The 15,000-nt window shown below is 46.0% G+C and overlaps 1 protein-coding gene across 1 annotated transcript; it reads right to left on the bottom strand.

The window, feature by feature from the left end:
- Positions 1–3,491: 3,491 nt before the first annotated feature.
- On the bottom strand, positions 3,492–10,529 carry got1 (glutamic-oxaloacetic transaminase 1, soluble; the record flags this gene model as incomplete). Its single annotated transcript, XM_079758682.1, has 9 exons — positions 3,492–3,631; positions 4,566–4,708; positions 5,484–5,649; positions 5,759–5,909; positions 6,123–6,227; positions 6,557–6,669; positions 8,437–8,560; positions 9,131–9,312; positions 10,421–10,529. 9 exons carry the CDS (start codon positions 10,527–10,529, stop codon positions 3,492–3,494), a joined length of 1,233 nt encoding a protein of 410 aa, XP_079614808.1.
- Positions 10,530–15,000: the final 4,471 nt, after the last annotated feature.

The raw sequence follows: 15,000 nt of genomic DNA, 5'->3' as shown, positions 1-15,000 counted from the left end.
CATCTCCGGGACGACCAACTTCGCTGCAGTATTTAGTCGACCAATAGGGGGCGCACATGGGACGGGGACAGACCAGATCTCAACAGATCCACTTTGCCGTGAATGCCCTGATAGATATCTCAATAGCTATTTGTTTGTATGCATGAAGCAGATCTGACCCTTTGGAACCTTAAATAGCCCTGGGGTTCAGGAAATGTAAAGGGATTCTTTTATTTTATAGCTCTTTTCCCTTACCTTGAGGAACGATCAAACACTGAAATAATCTCTACCAAGCAAAGAGTTTCTTACGCAACCTTACACTGACAGTTGTTACTGGTCAGGTTACACTGTAGAAGTCCAGTCCCACTTTTATGGAACTTTGTACTTCTTATGCCTTGTCGAACTTGAAATAGGCACTGAATGCTTTGTGCTTTAAGCTCCAAATCTACCAGCACAAACAAAACAACCAGTAGATAAGCTACACTTCACCTCAGCTCCTGTGAACATTTATTACAGGAGACAGTAAAATAGATATTATCAGTCCTGAGAGATATATATATTTAGCTTAACATTTACAGATACGTTATGATCATTACATTGTTACTACCCTTGCAAAATCTAGTTGCAACAGAAAGCTTACCAGTGCTATCAAAGATTACAAACCACTGCCAGAGAGACACAATAAGGTAGCCATGGCATTATTACACCAATAAATGAAAACTTCTCCATATATTATTTTGAATTAAAACTTTAAAAGCCATAGATTTCTCACCACTTGCCAAAGGTGCTCTCTGCAGAAAATCGAAAGATAAAGGGGCAACGTGCAATACTGAAAGAAAAACATTAAAGATTGTCACTTCCATTTTTTATTTTATTAGAAGGAAATCGTTATCCGAATATGATTGTTAATTTGAAATAAGCAATATCTACCACATCGAATCAGAATATTAGTTATTTTAAGCCTATTTGTCCATATAAACTGTTGTCACTCTGCAGACACACAAGGACATGAATCAACGGCCAATGCATGCCACTTAACGTGTCATGAAGATTCATTCCAAAGAAACATGTCGATATATGAATACATATGTTTACGTTGCCAGACCCCCAAACCCGTTGGGACCTTTACTCTGGTTGCTCCCCCTCCTCTCTGATCACCCCAGAGCCATGTGCGTACTCGCTCAGTCACCATAGCCCCACCTGCTGGTCCCTCAGACGAGATGGGACTGTATTCCCCACACGAGGGGGGATGAGATCACTAAAGCACAGACACGACGAGTTAATAAGCTACAGCCACTGGGGTGTCTGGTCACCACGGCTACGGGTATAAAAAGAATCATTGGGGATTCAGGGACGTACAGGCAACCTCTCCCTGCATGCTGCCTGCATTAGGACCAAACCTCTGCTATCCCTGTGTCTCTTTGTAACGCTGCATGCTTATGCAGAGGGCCGTAGCATGGAACTAATGATGGTCACATTGGACAGTCCACTTCCCCCTCTAGTCTCCACCCCCCCACACACTAAAAAACAGGACAAGGTGCGGAGAAAGGAATTTAATGAATTCTGCAGAGGATTCTAATACCATGAGGAGAAGATTACTCCTAATAGGAAGAGAGGGAAGCAAAGTACTAGTGTTTTATAGGTCAATAGTTTTACTAGAGGACAGATAAGGGTTAGGGAACATATAGGAACAAAGGTACTCGTTGTTATTGAATGGTTGCTATTTATGCTTATGGTGCCCAATTGCCAGATAGTACTAGGTATTATAGTAACGGTATATATATATATATTTATTTCCGAGAGATTTTAAGCCATTGCTTCAGAGTTGATCTTTGAGCCAGTTTAATAGTTTTATCAGTGGTATTCTACAGCATAAGGGGGGGGGGAGATACATAGTCTACCAGAAGGCTACAGTTTGTGTACGCCTATCTCTGGCCTTGTGCAATGCAGGGCAGATAACGCTTCTGGAGTGATAAAGGGATGCAATATGACACACACACTGACGTCAACGTACTGACCCCTTGTGCTGCAACACACTACGCTATCCCGGTGAAAGCTATGAAAAAAGAAAACGGATTGAATACAGACTTCCATGTCTGTATTCACCATTGAAGTTTACGTCAAACTCCATGTAAACAAACACTGTACAGGAATCTTTTTTTGAACCAACTGCCGAGCAAATAAATCCGAAGCACAGCTTGTAGTGAGCTGAAAGGCAGGGGAAGCTTTTCATGTTTTGGCTTGGGAACATCTTTTTTTATGGGTATGGACAAAGGCCGGAAGGATGACAGATTATTATGACATTTTGTAAAAACGAGAGACGTTTATATATATAAATTAATATAATATATACCAACAGATGAAGTACATCTAGATGGACGATAATATGATAAATAAAAACGTTGAAATATTGACTGCTTGGTGTTTTTGCATGTCATTTGTAATCTATTTATTCATCTTAAACTCTACTCCCAATTCCAGCGTTAACGAAGACATGAAAGAAAAACGACTTACTAAACATTTATTTGGAAGTTCATTATTTCGCATTACACGGTTCTCGGTTCCCATTCTGGGAGTCATAGCATGATGCCATACCCAGTTGGTTATAAAAACACTTTATGCACCCTTTATACACGATTAGTGCTATGCAACTTAAATAACAACCCTGCTGTACATTGACTAAGCAGGCGCTGCCAGGTACATTTAGCAGGTAGACACAGACAAGCTGCCCCAAAATGGTCGCTGAGGTTTTAAGTCCCAACCTGAGAAGTCAGGCGATGTTAGCATCATTAGCACACAGATATCCTGCTCAAGAACTTGGTCCCAAAACAGGCATATTGGTTTTAAAATGTGGTATTGGGGCCCACCCCTGAGATAATAACATATGCTGGATAAATAACAGTATTTAAACAATAAATACATCAACATTGTATTTTATAATAATCTAGTATTACCGATTTGATCAATTGCTCAACAGCTAGTTCATGGCAACCCATGATCAAGTCCATTTTTAATTCTTCCTTCAAACTCCCAATGCAACTCTACAGCTGAGATGTGTTCGGCCAAAGCTGAACACCCGGTTTGTTCTCAGGCGATGAATAAGTATACAAGTTAATTCAGCCATGATGTTCAACATATTGCCTGGCGATGACACGCGCCAAACAAGATCACCACCCGACAATGTGTGATTCAATAGGTTGCAGACTGGAGCAGAAATACTGACTTATTGTACTCAAACACTTCTCTGTGATGTGCTTTGGTGTGTGCGTGTGTGAGTGTGTGTTAAGAGATTAAAAACCTAATTAAATTCTACAGGTAAGCACAAATGAGCCCGTCAACTCCTCTGGGAGTGGACCAGAGTGGCGGATCAAATGGTGGGGAAGTAGTGTGTGCTGATAGCAAATACAAGTTTTAATCCAAGTAAAAAGCGCTGGGGCATAAGATGAGTTAATGCCCCCAGGAGAAGTCCTGGAGGATTTATACATGCCCCCCCCCCTTGGTGAGCAGAACCTCTACTGTACGCTGATGACTGTGGCGTGGATGGACTGGGCCACATAGTCGATGTTCTTGGTGGTCAGGCCGCACATGTTGATGCGGCCGCTGGCCATGAGGTACACGTGCCTCTCCTTGACCATGTACTCCACCTGTTGGGCTGCAGGGGGAGAAGGGAGGACAGGGAGAGAGTGAGAAGGAGTGAGTGAGGGAGAGAGATAGAGTGAGAGAGAGATAGAGTGAGAAAGAGTGAGAGAGGGAGAGAGATAGAGTGAGAGAGAGAGATAGAGTGAGAGTAAGTGAGAGTGAGAAAGAGTGAGTGAGTGAGTGAGTGAGAGAGAGAGAGAGATAGAGAGATAGAGTGAGTGAGTGAGATAGTGAGTGAGTGAGTGAGTGAGCGAGTGAGTAAGAGAGAGGGAGAGAGAGATAGAGTGAGATAATGAGTGAGTGAGTGAGTGAGTGAGTAAGAGAGAGAGAGAGGGAGAGAGAGAGAGTGAGTGAGAGAGATAGAGTGAGAGGGAGAGAGATAGAGATATAGGTTGGTCATTAATCATTAAGTTAATGATTAAATAATTGTAAGTAACTTTCTAGAACAAGCAGACATAAACACAAACACACACACACACACACACAAACAGACACGCAGATACACACACACACACACACACACACACACACAAACAAAGGTGTGGCAGTGTGTGTTTTGTGCGTGTTTCGGCTCTGGTGGTTTACTACATTAACTCTGGCTCTCCACTTCAAAGTACTAGACAAGCCGTTATGAAATCCCCTGGCCCGTTAACACAACCAGTTATTTTTAGTTTTGTTTTAATGGGACATAAAATCTTCATTTTTGGCGTTTAAGTTGTTAAACTGGTGAATATTGTGGATAATATTTTTCATGGTGATAGAGTTTTGTTGGCTCTGTGTGTTTTGTACTTGGACATAACCCTAACCCTATCACAAGCTGAGGGCCAACAGCAGCCGTGACAGCCCGTCCGTCCAGGTGTGCTTCAGCACTTCACACAAGGTTTTTCTAGGATGTTGATCTCAATCCTTGCGGTCATTATAGCATCCGTCTGCCATGCACCACTCACGGTTGAGGCCGGTGAAGCTGAACATGCCAATCTGCTGGGTGATGTGGCCCCAGGTTCCCGGGGTCCCCAGGGCCTGCAGCTTAGCCTGAAGCTGGGCCCGCATTAGCAGCACCCGATCGGCCATGGTCTTCACGTTGGCCTTCCTGGAGCCGCACGGAACACCACACACACACACACACACACACACACACACACACACACACACACACACAGAGTTTGTCACAAGGGTGTGTACTGATGACGTGCGGATCAGGTGCAGGCAGTTATTGGATTCCGATTCACTAGAGTCCTGCCAGACCTGTTCCAATCCCGCCAGGTTCCAATTCATTCACAAATCATGCAGAGCACTGATACGGAAAGTCAGCAGCCAAGACGCGTATCTGGATGACTGCCCGGGTATCGACTATAATCCTGCCAAATTAATTTCAAACTTGCCAAATGCAAATCCTAGAATCATTAAAATCCAACCCAGTTCATTTAATTAACGACAAGCCTTTTTCAACAAATCTGGCCTTTTCCAAGAGTTATTTTGAACAGGGAACGGGCTGGGAGTTAAACCTCCCAGAGATGTCTTTGAACAGGGAACGGGCTGAGAGTTAAACCTCCCAGAGATGTCTTTGAACAGGGAACGGGCTGGGAGTTAAACCTCCCAGAGATCTCTTTGAACAGGGAACGGGCTGGGAGTTAAACCTCCCAGAGATCTCTTTGAACAGGGAACAGGCTGGGAGTTAGACCTCCCAGAGTTCTTTTGAAGAGGGAACGGGCTGGGAGTTAAACCTCACAGAGTTCTTTTGAACAGGGAACAGGCTGGGAGTTAGACCTCCCAGAGTTCTTTTGAACAGGGAACGGGCTGGGAGTTAGACCTCCCAGAGTTCTTTTGAACAGGGAACGGGCTGGGAGTTAGACCGCGGGGCTCACCATTCCTGGAAGAGGCCCGGGTCGCTGAGCGTGATGGCGACCAGGCGCGCGCCCTGGGACGGAGGGTTGGACCAGGTGGTCCGCACGATCTTCTCCATCTGGGACAGGACGCGCTGCAGGTTGTCAGGGTCGCGTGCCACGATGGTCAGGTTGCCCACGCGCTCGTCTGAAGGGAGACCGCAAAGGAGACTGAAAGGGGCCCCGTTTGACCCTTGAACCCCCCTTCATACAGACGCATAGGGGTTGTTGTGTTGTGAGTTCTCCGTGTGTCTTACTGTAGAGGCCAAAGTTCTTGGAGAAGGACTGAGCGCAGAACATCTCAAAGCCCATGGAGACGAAGTAGCGGATGGCCCAGGCGTCCTTGTCCAGGTCGCCTGAGGCGAAGCCCTGGTAGGCCGAGTCAAAGAACACGAACAGCCTCCTCCTCTGGAGAGAAACACGAGGTGAGGTCACCACCCATCTCCTTTCACTGCTTGACACAACTCAATTCTCCCTCTTTCCCTTTGAACAGCAGCATCCTGTACATGGGTTTTTACAGTGTGCGCATGCACGGGTGCGCGTGCGTGCGTGCATGTGTGTGTGTGCGGTAAGTCAGTGTGCATGCGGGTGTGTGCGTGTGGGTGAGTGTGTGTACCGTACCATCAGGACCTCAGCGATCTCCATCCACTGCCCCTGCGTGGGGTCGGTGCCGGTGGGGTTGTGGGCGCACGCATGCAGAACAAAGATGGAGTGCTCTGGGCACGTCTAGACCCACAGAAAGGTATAAAGAAGAATCAAAGAAGGAGACGGAGGGAGACAGGAGAAACAAAAGGAGAAAGGAAAGGAGAGAAGTTAATTACTGAGGGGTATGAGTAGCACTCACTAACCTTTTGAAGTCAAGAACAGGACTGGGTGAAAGTTGTTTTTAGTCGCTATATTTATTCTGTTCCTGTACTCGTCCGTCTGTCTCCGACCTCAATGCCTGCCTGGGTCGTGTATTTGCTTGTTGTCTTTATCATGTGCGTGTGCTGATGACGTAGAATGGCTTTATGTTTTGAATAGAGTGAGATGGGATTGACGACCATGTGACTCACCTCCAGGTCACCAAGGAAACCAGCCAGGTCCAAGCCTCTGTTCTGGGCATCCCAGTACTTGTAGGAACGCACGTCCTCAAAGCCAGCGCTGGCAAACACCGCGTTGTGGTTTTCTAAACAGAAGACGTATCCGATTAAAAACAGCCCAACTTCAAGTATAAATGTAAATCTAACTAGGAGGTACTACATGTAATTCCCTCTCTCTTCCCACTTCCATGTCTGTATTCACCATTCTGAACATAAAGGCAGTAGATCTAACTCAAACCAGTGCTGCTGCTTCACATCACTGTCTATCATAGAGTGTGTAATTAAGAGTTTATAATCCTTCTAGACGACTTATCAACCAAGATCTTAAATCCAACCAAGATCTTGGCTTTTCAACATTACCAGAGAGTGATCAGTATAGTCTGGTAACGGTTTATTAAAGGATAGCAAAGTGGCCTTCAGAGATTGTTTTACTGCCTTAACATGATGCATTTCAAAGTTTAATTATTCAAACGCCTGCCAAGCATGCCCGATGGAAGGCTGTATAGGATGGACAGGCGAAACGTCGCTGTTGGATGAAAGTTAATTCAGAAGATTAAAAGTCCAGACTCCATAGTTAAGGAAAACCGTTAGTGAGTTAAAAATAAAATTAATCTTTTAGAGTCAAGTTAATGCCCCAGTAAGTGAATGTATGCGTGCGAGAGTCAGTCATTACGTGTGAGAGTTAGTTTGTGAGTGAGTGAGTGAGTGAGTGAGTGAGTCTATGTGAGTGAGTGAGTGAGTGAGTGAGTGAGTGAGTGAGTGAGTGAGTGAGTCTATGTGAGTGAGTGAGTGAGTCTATGTGAGTGAGTGAGTGAGTGAGTGAGTGAGTGAGTGAGTGAGTGAGTGAGTGAGTGAGAGAGTGAGTGAGTCTATGTGAGTGAGTGAGTGAGTCTATGTGAGTGAGTGAGTGAGTGAGTGAGTCTATGTGAGTGAGTGAGTGAGTGAGTGAGTGAGTGAGTGAGTCTATGTGAGTGAGTGAGTGAGTGAGTGAGTGAGTGAGTGAGTGAGTGAGTGAGTGAGTCTATGTGAGTGAGTGAGTGAGTCTATGTGAGTGAGTGAGTGAGTCTATGTGAGTGAGTGAGTGAGTCTATGTGAGTGAGTGAGTGAGTGAGTGAGTCTATGTGAGTGAGTGAGTGAGTCTATGTGAGTGAGTGAGTGAGTGAGTGAGTCTATGTGAGTGAGTGAGTGAGTGAGTGAGTAAATGAGTGAGTGAGTGAGTGAGTGAGTGAGTCTATGTGAGTGAGTGAGTGAGTAAATGAGTGAGTGAGTGAGTGAGTGAGTGAGAGAGTGAGTGAGTGAGTGAGTGAGTGAGTGAGTGAGTGAGTGAGTGAGTGAGTGAGTGAGTCTATGTGAGTGAGTGAGTGAGTGAGTGAGTGAGTCTATGTGAGTGAGTGAGTAAATGAGTGAGTGAGTGAGTGAGTGAGTGAGAGAGTGAGTGAGTGAGTGAGAGAGTGAGTGAGTGAGTGAGTGAGTGAGTGAGTGAGTGAGTGAGTGAGTGAGTGAGTGAGAGAGTGAGTGAGTCTATGTGAGTGAGTGAGTGAGTCTATGTGAGTGAGTGAGTGAGTCTATGTGAGTGAGTGAGTGAGTGAGTGAGTAAATGAGTGAGTGAGTGAGTGAGTGAGTGAGTCTATGTGAGTGAGTGAGTGAGTAAATGAGTGAGTGAGTGAGTGAGTGAGTGAGTGAGAGAGTGAGTGAGTGAGTGAGTGAGTGAGTGAGTGAGTGAGTGAGTGAGTGAGAGAGTGAGTGAGTGAGAGAGTGAGTGAGAGAGTGAGAGAGTGAGAGAGTGAGTGAGTGAGTGAGTGAGTGAGTGAGTGAGTGAGTGAGTGAGTGAGTGAGTGTGCATGTGTGCGTACCCCAGGTAGGGGCGGACACGTAGACGGGTGTCTTGGTGTTGTTGCTGCCGTTGTGGAAGCGTCGCAGGAACTCGGCTCCGATCTTCAAAGCCCCGGTTCCCCCCAGACACTGCACTGCCCCTACCTAGGGCAGGAGAAACGAAGAGAGGCCGCAGATCAATGCTTACCCAACAGGAGAGTCACTGGTATAACATTTGACCAGTAGCACCATAGCCTCTGCAGAATCCCATCCATCCTGCAGAACCAGCTCTAACTCCTACTCTGCCCTGGACTATAATACATTGTGAAAGACATCTGCAAACCTTGGGTTCTGATAGCTACCTTGCCCTTGATGTTTATTGGAAATGTTTTTTTTTGAAGTTTGTGAAGGAAACTCATGGCCGCAGATCAGAATTCCCACATAAACACAACACGACATATGTAACCTGCTCAGTGGTCTGAACCGTTGCATATATACGATTGGATCGCTAAAACTCTAAGCCAATTTTCAGAGATTGAATGGGGCTGCATTTGTGGATGTGTGGCTCTGTAAAATAGCTAAAAAATAATAAATAATTCGATCAGCGCCCTTGATCATTCTATATTGATTGTGTGTCATACAGCCCCCCCCTGTGAAACTCCTCTGCTGAATGTTAAATAAGTAGGTAATTTAATGTATATGCATTATGTTATTAAGGGGGGGGCATTGACTCACCCTATTCTCCTGGACGGCGGGGCTGGAGGCGCCCAGGGCGATCTTGGACGCCCAGGACCTGAACTCGGGCAGACCCAGGATGGGCAGGTACTCGTGGTTGAGACGGTCATCGTGGGCGATCACCTTCTCCACCTTCTTTACCACGGGCAGAACCCAGGGCTGCCCCTGGTCCGTCCTGTAGGCTGACAACCAGAGGATCAACTATAGATTACAATGGGCAACGACACCCTGTGCATCGTGAGCATGTTGTCTTTAACGAGCACAACACCGCTCCCTGGTGGCGTTTTCAGGTAAATATAAGGGTAATCCCAGTTGGTTAAAGTAGAAAATGTGACTAAGAATATCCATAGAAATAGTGACCAAGTGTTTTTTCCGAAAGTGTCCTGATATTTATTTTCAGGTGTAACATTTTGGACACGTAATATAGTCGTTTTAATAGTTGGGAGACAACTTTAACTTCAAAGTCATAATATAATTAAAGATTATAGAAATACACTATGTTCAATCCATATACCCACCACAGCTTCTGATAACAAACATAGACGCAATTATTTCGCATCAAGGTCTCAGGGGTTTAAAAACATATAGATGTATTCCTGGAACTGGAAGAAGGCTTTATTTTCTCCCTAAAAACTCTGCCCTTACACTAAATAACCGTGGCCTACTTTAGTAAGCAGGGTAGCCATTGGCCATCTGTGTCTGCTGACAGCAGGGGATTATGCCTGCTGTACTAATCGTGTAATAACTCGGGTAAGACGAGCCTCGTCATGCTCACGAACAGCCCATCATATAGGCTACAATTCAATTCTTGTTTCGCAACTGTACAATTACGCCTCAATACTTTTCAAAATAAAAGCCATAATAATGGGCATAATGCCTCGAAAACGACTTAAAGACAGCAACATTCCATTTGTCCCAAGGCTAAAACATAGTCAAGTTGCAGACTAGCGTTGCTTTTAAGAAGAATGTTAATCCAGCAAGTTCTTTGTGCTGTAACAACTAAATAAAAGACGTTAGTAAGTAAATAACGAGTAGGGCATCATCACACTGCTTCTCTGTATCGTTCAGTGGAGTGATACAATCAAACAGACTGGGTTGTTTAGTCTCAGTCTACGGCCACACATGCACCCATTAGACGCATCAAGCCTGCTATTCTGTTATTATAGATAGACCAACACAACGCTATTAATTAAGGTTCAGATTTGGATACTCGATTGATTGTTTGTACTCTTAGCATTTGAATAATCATGAGAGTAGTGCACTGTGCAATCACAGTAATCGTTATATTACCTCCCACTCCAAGGTTCACCTTGTTGGGATCCTGGTCATTATTAAAATCTTGAGATAGTTTGAAGACAGCAACGGGGACCGCCTGGGTGACGTCGCGAAACACCGACATTATTCAATATCAGAGAATATTGTCAGACGGGAGAAGGTAGAAAATTGAGGAGATGTTCACGGGATGAAAGAGATGGACTTTCCCTTCACCTAGGATTTGGGAAAGGCGAAATGGGCGTGAGCAAATAAACCAATGAGCGTCAAGGAAATCTGTTAAACCAATCCAAAATTGGATCACAAAGAGGTCAAAGGGCGATAATACGCAATAGTCCCGGGCTGATGACCAATAGAGACCCCGCTTAGTGATTGTCAAATATACATACAAATGCCCTATTAATGCCGAAAGGGGGCGAGCATACAGGAGAAAATAACATCAAATATTTGTTTTCTGGCCACAAGGTGGTGCTGTAGACCCATGACCTAGTCCCCTCTGTTAATGCAAAAAAAGCTGTGGATTTTTCTCACAGCTTTCCAGGCCCTGGGGCTGAGAAATGACAGCTTTGCTGCGTTACGTATCTGCCCTGGGGTGCTCCTCTAAACAAAATATGTCAATCTAGCTGTTGGTGACGCATTAGTAAGAGCAATTATTGTATATTCCCTAATATATCTGGATTGTTCAACCCCCTTCAAGTTTAAATTGGAGAGGCGAAGATTTAAAGGCCTACATGCTAGTCCTACATCGCAACCGCATTGTCAGATGAAAATATAAAACCAAGCAAAAACGCTATTACCCTGAACAAACTATTTTGTTTTGGGTAATAGCGAGTACTTCCATGTACTCGCTATTAGAATATTTCCATGTACGAGGTAGGAAATTAGCCCAGAGCTCCATGTCCCCTGCGGTCCTGCAGGCCTTGGGCTGAGCCGCAACGTGTAAACACACAGGCCACAAGGCGCTCTCTGCTAACAGCTGTCTGCAGCAACTGAAGTGGTTGATAAATGAAGGCCACCCCACACCGCCTGTTTCCCCCGCCCTGAAAGCGAGTTTCCTCGTCCGATCTCTAGACCTCCGGCTGGCGCGTTGTGTTTACGGTTGTCTCTGCGCGCGCCTCCTGCCTCGCTCGCTGGCCTACTATGAGACGCGTGTTCAATGGACAACGTACGATAAATCTGCGCCGAGGCTTGACGCTGTACACGTGACTGGGGGGTTGAGGAGTCTTACTGTACCACACACTACTCGCACTGTATTTCCCATTCAGCCCCTCCCCCCCTTTGCTTCCTTCACAGATGGTCCCATACCTGCTGCCAGCACCTCCTGTCTGGTCCCCCTCCCTCTGACAGTGGATGTTTTCATTCCTTCCGACCAGGTGAGGGTGTCTCGAACGCTAGCTATCACTGTCAGCTCTGCAATTATGGGATTTGAGCTCCCAGAACAAGGGCTCTCTCTCGGGGGCCCCGGCCGGGTTTTGCCGTGCATGTGATGTACTGGCTGGCCCCTGAGGGGGGCCGTCGACCAGGGCCCCGCTGAGAAGCATGAGTCAGAGGTGGGGCCTGACAGGCATGGCCCCTGGCGAGACACTCCCCAAAGGAGAGGCAGAGTGAGAGACTGTCACGTTCAGAGTCTCTCAGCCAGATATGCAGAGGGGCATCTTCTCATCCATTGTGTTTGACATTGATATGTGGAAACATTTGCTTTGGCTCTCATCAGAAGTAAAAAATTTAAAAAATCAAATATCAGGCCAACAAAGTTTGTTTCATAAAGAAAACAGTTTTAATTCGATTTTTTTCACTTTTGGCCGCCATGTTATCGTTGGTTCTGTTGCAGTGTTGACACCCAAAACACATAAAGGCACATTCAGACACAAGCTGGTCGCATTCCGCCGGCGCTATCACTGAAACACAAACAGCCGCGCGTGCACACACACTCTCCAGGACATTCCAAAAGGAGCCCAGCTCGCCGTGTGTTGGTTGCTTGTTGCACCTCTTCTCCAGCGCCTCCCTGAAGTCTCCACGGGTCACGGCTCCCCGCTGAGTGACCAGCTTTTAACTTCCCGCCCTGTTTGTTTTTCAAAGACAGTGTCATCAATTCTCTAACAAGGCCCCAGACACAGCAACAACACCGAGTCAAAGGACCTCCTTCCCGCCCGCCTGCATGCTGCCCGTGACTGATGGCGCACGCATGCAGCGCCAGACACATGCGTTCTGTAGGCTTCGCTGCATGTCTGGCCTTATTCCGGGCTGTTGGTGTGCATTCCCTGTGGTAACATGGCATGCTTCTTGGCATGTCTTTGTTACCTAGGTATAGGGCGGGTTTGATTCCTGCACTGTATGAGCAGGATCTGTGTGGTGCTTTGAGTGACATGGTGATGCACGTCTGTTTTAGGCCTAGGCAAGACTACACAGTTAAACAGGGAAACCACAATTGCGAAGATTTGAATGATTTAATGACAGGAAATGACAGGAAAGCAATACCTTCACATGTATGGGCAAATACCTCAAGATCTAAGAGAGTTGATTTCTATGTGAACTGCATACCTGTATGTAAATTGTACACTGATAGAAGGAACCAACTGATTGGGAGACAAAAATAATACTCAGTTACATAATAATACAGTTATTATGATGCAGTTTTGTTAGTAGCGTGTTTCCACCCTGCCAAACATTGTAACAAGTGTAAGCAGTTGTATTAACCTGTTTGACACTAATTGCCTTGTCTGCTAATTCCTTCAGCAGACAAGGCCTGTACTTGAGAAAATGGGATGAAATGGGTGGAACCAAACACATAGTCTCGAGCCCTTCTACTATAACTGATTGATGTGGCCAGCTCTGGCTTCCAGACTTCAGGTCTATACAGATATGAATGCTGTGAAACAAAGGGAGGAAGTGAAAGGCTTGCGTCTGAATTTTCACCCTCTCCGTTCTCTTTATGTCTCCATGAATAGGTGACACAAACAGGTCTAAACATAAGGGCTGACAAGAGGGCTGCCTGCCTCGGTTAACCCTGTGCCTCCAGTGTCTGCTTTAAAGGCTGTCCAGAGGCATGCGGTGGGATGACGGGAAGGAGCACCAAGGTCTGACATGTTTTCGGCAGCAAGCACGTAGGTCTACGCTGGGATGCTATGCCTAGCCTGTCCTCTGATATTACACTGATCAGCGTTGTAACTTGTTAGGGAAATGAGTCAAGCACCACACTGTAAACAAAGCAGGCACATGCTGTTTTCTCACGACAGAGCCAACATACGGTTTGTCTGAAACAACTCTGTTTGAAATAAGAGAACCCGAGTAGCTTGAAGCAACACTAGCTAACTGCCAGGGCTTGTATAATGACCTAACTGCCTGAATACCAAAGCAGCTAACTATCAAACTGCGATCAACAATCAAACTATCCTAACTACCTCACTATCAAACTAAACTAAACTCATAATCTGTTTATCTAATCTCAAGACACTTCATTTCAGTTTCACAACAATGCCCCCCCTAATAGGCCACTTCAATGGGCTTTTCTTTTACATGTTAGCACCTTTAACACACTGCCAAACAGAGTCCAACAGTTTGGGGGGTGGCACAAGGACCCTAGGTCCGGGCTTCCTGCTCAGCCTAAAGCGTCCACACAGTATCTTTATCGACCTAGCCCTGCTCGGCCACAGAGAGGATAAGAATATTTAGGTTACACATTTCCTCCTCCAAACGGCATTCCCAACGCAGTAGATCACAGACGTTACCACCCCTCACATCCCCCTGTTAGCGTTCATATATACAAACACACACCTGCCGGGACAAGGCCGTCTGGGAGAGAATTACAGCCGCTAATTTATGAGACCCCCGGGAGGTCAAGGGGAGCAGGGAGCCAGACGGGCCTGACCTCGCTTCCTCCTGCCACGGGCTCCCGGCTGGGACTGGCCTGCTGCTAGCAGCCTCTGTTCTGTTTGATAATCCACTCATTATTTTTAGATACATGTCCTTATTGAGCAGGTATAGGGGATGGCATCTGACGGGCCCCAGGGAGACTGCAGATATTGGGGTTTAGACTCAACATTTCAGCTGACCTCCACGTTGTCCCTCCTGTATGTACACATACAGCCTATTCCTGGAGACGCACGCTCCCCCTTATGAAGATGCTCCACTGTTGAACATTAGTGAACTCTTTAGACTTCACCATAATGAATTGGTGGCACTGTATGTCTTCCATGTTTCGTTGGAAGTCCCAACCCGGAGTGCTGAGCCAGAACGCCACAAAAGGTTGTGTTGAACATTCCCACCTCTGTGCTCCCCTTCCAGCCTTCCTCATTTCCTACAGGGAGAGAAGCTGTCATTCGTCAATCGGGAGCGAGGCAAGGGTACAATAGCATGAGCCAGAGCCCGGCTGTGAAGCCCACGCCTCTCAGGGTCTGCTGATAAGGTCTTTTCCGGGAACAACAGAGGAGCTATAAGCTTTTCGCTTTGACGGTTTGCCGTTGTTGGTGATGGAAGTATTTTGTCTTGTTTGATGATGTAAAAAAGAATAAAACAGAAACCAGTATGGTGCAGTCAAGGCTGGTGTAATGATTAACATATGTTTTATAGACAATAATAGATGATGCCCGTTGAATGTG

Source organism: Pollachius pollachius (assembly GCF_949987615.1).
Source record: "Pollachius pollachius genome assembly, chromosome: 2".
In the NCBI taxonomy this organism is placed as follows: domain Eukaryota; kingdom Metazoa; phylum Chordata; class Actinopteri; order Gadiformes; family Gadidae; genus Pollachius; species Pollachius pollachius.
Note: the sequence above shows the minus strand (reverse complement) of the source record. Positions and strands in the feature narration are given on the sequence as shown.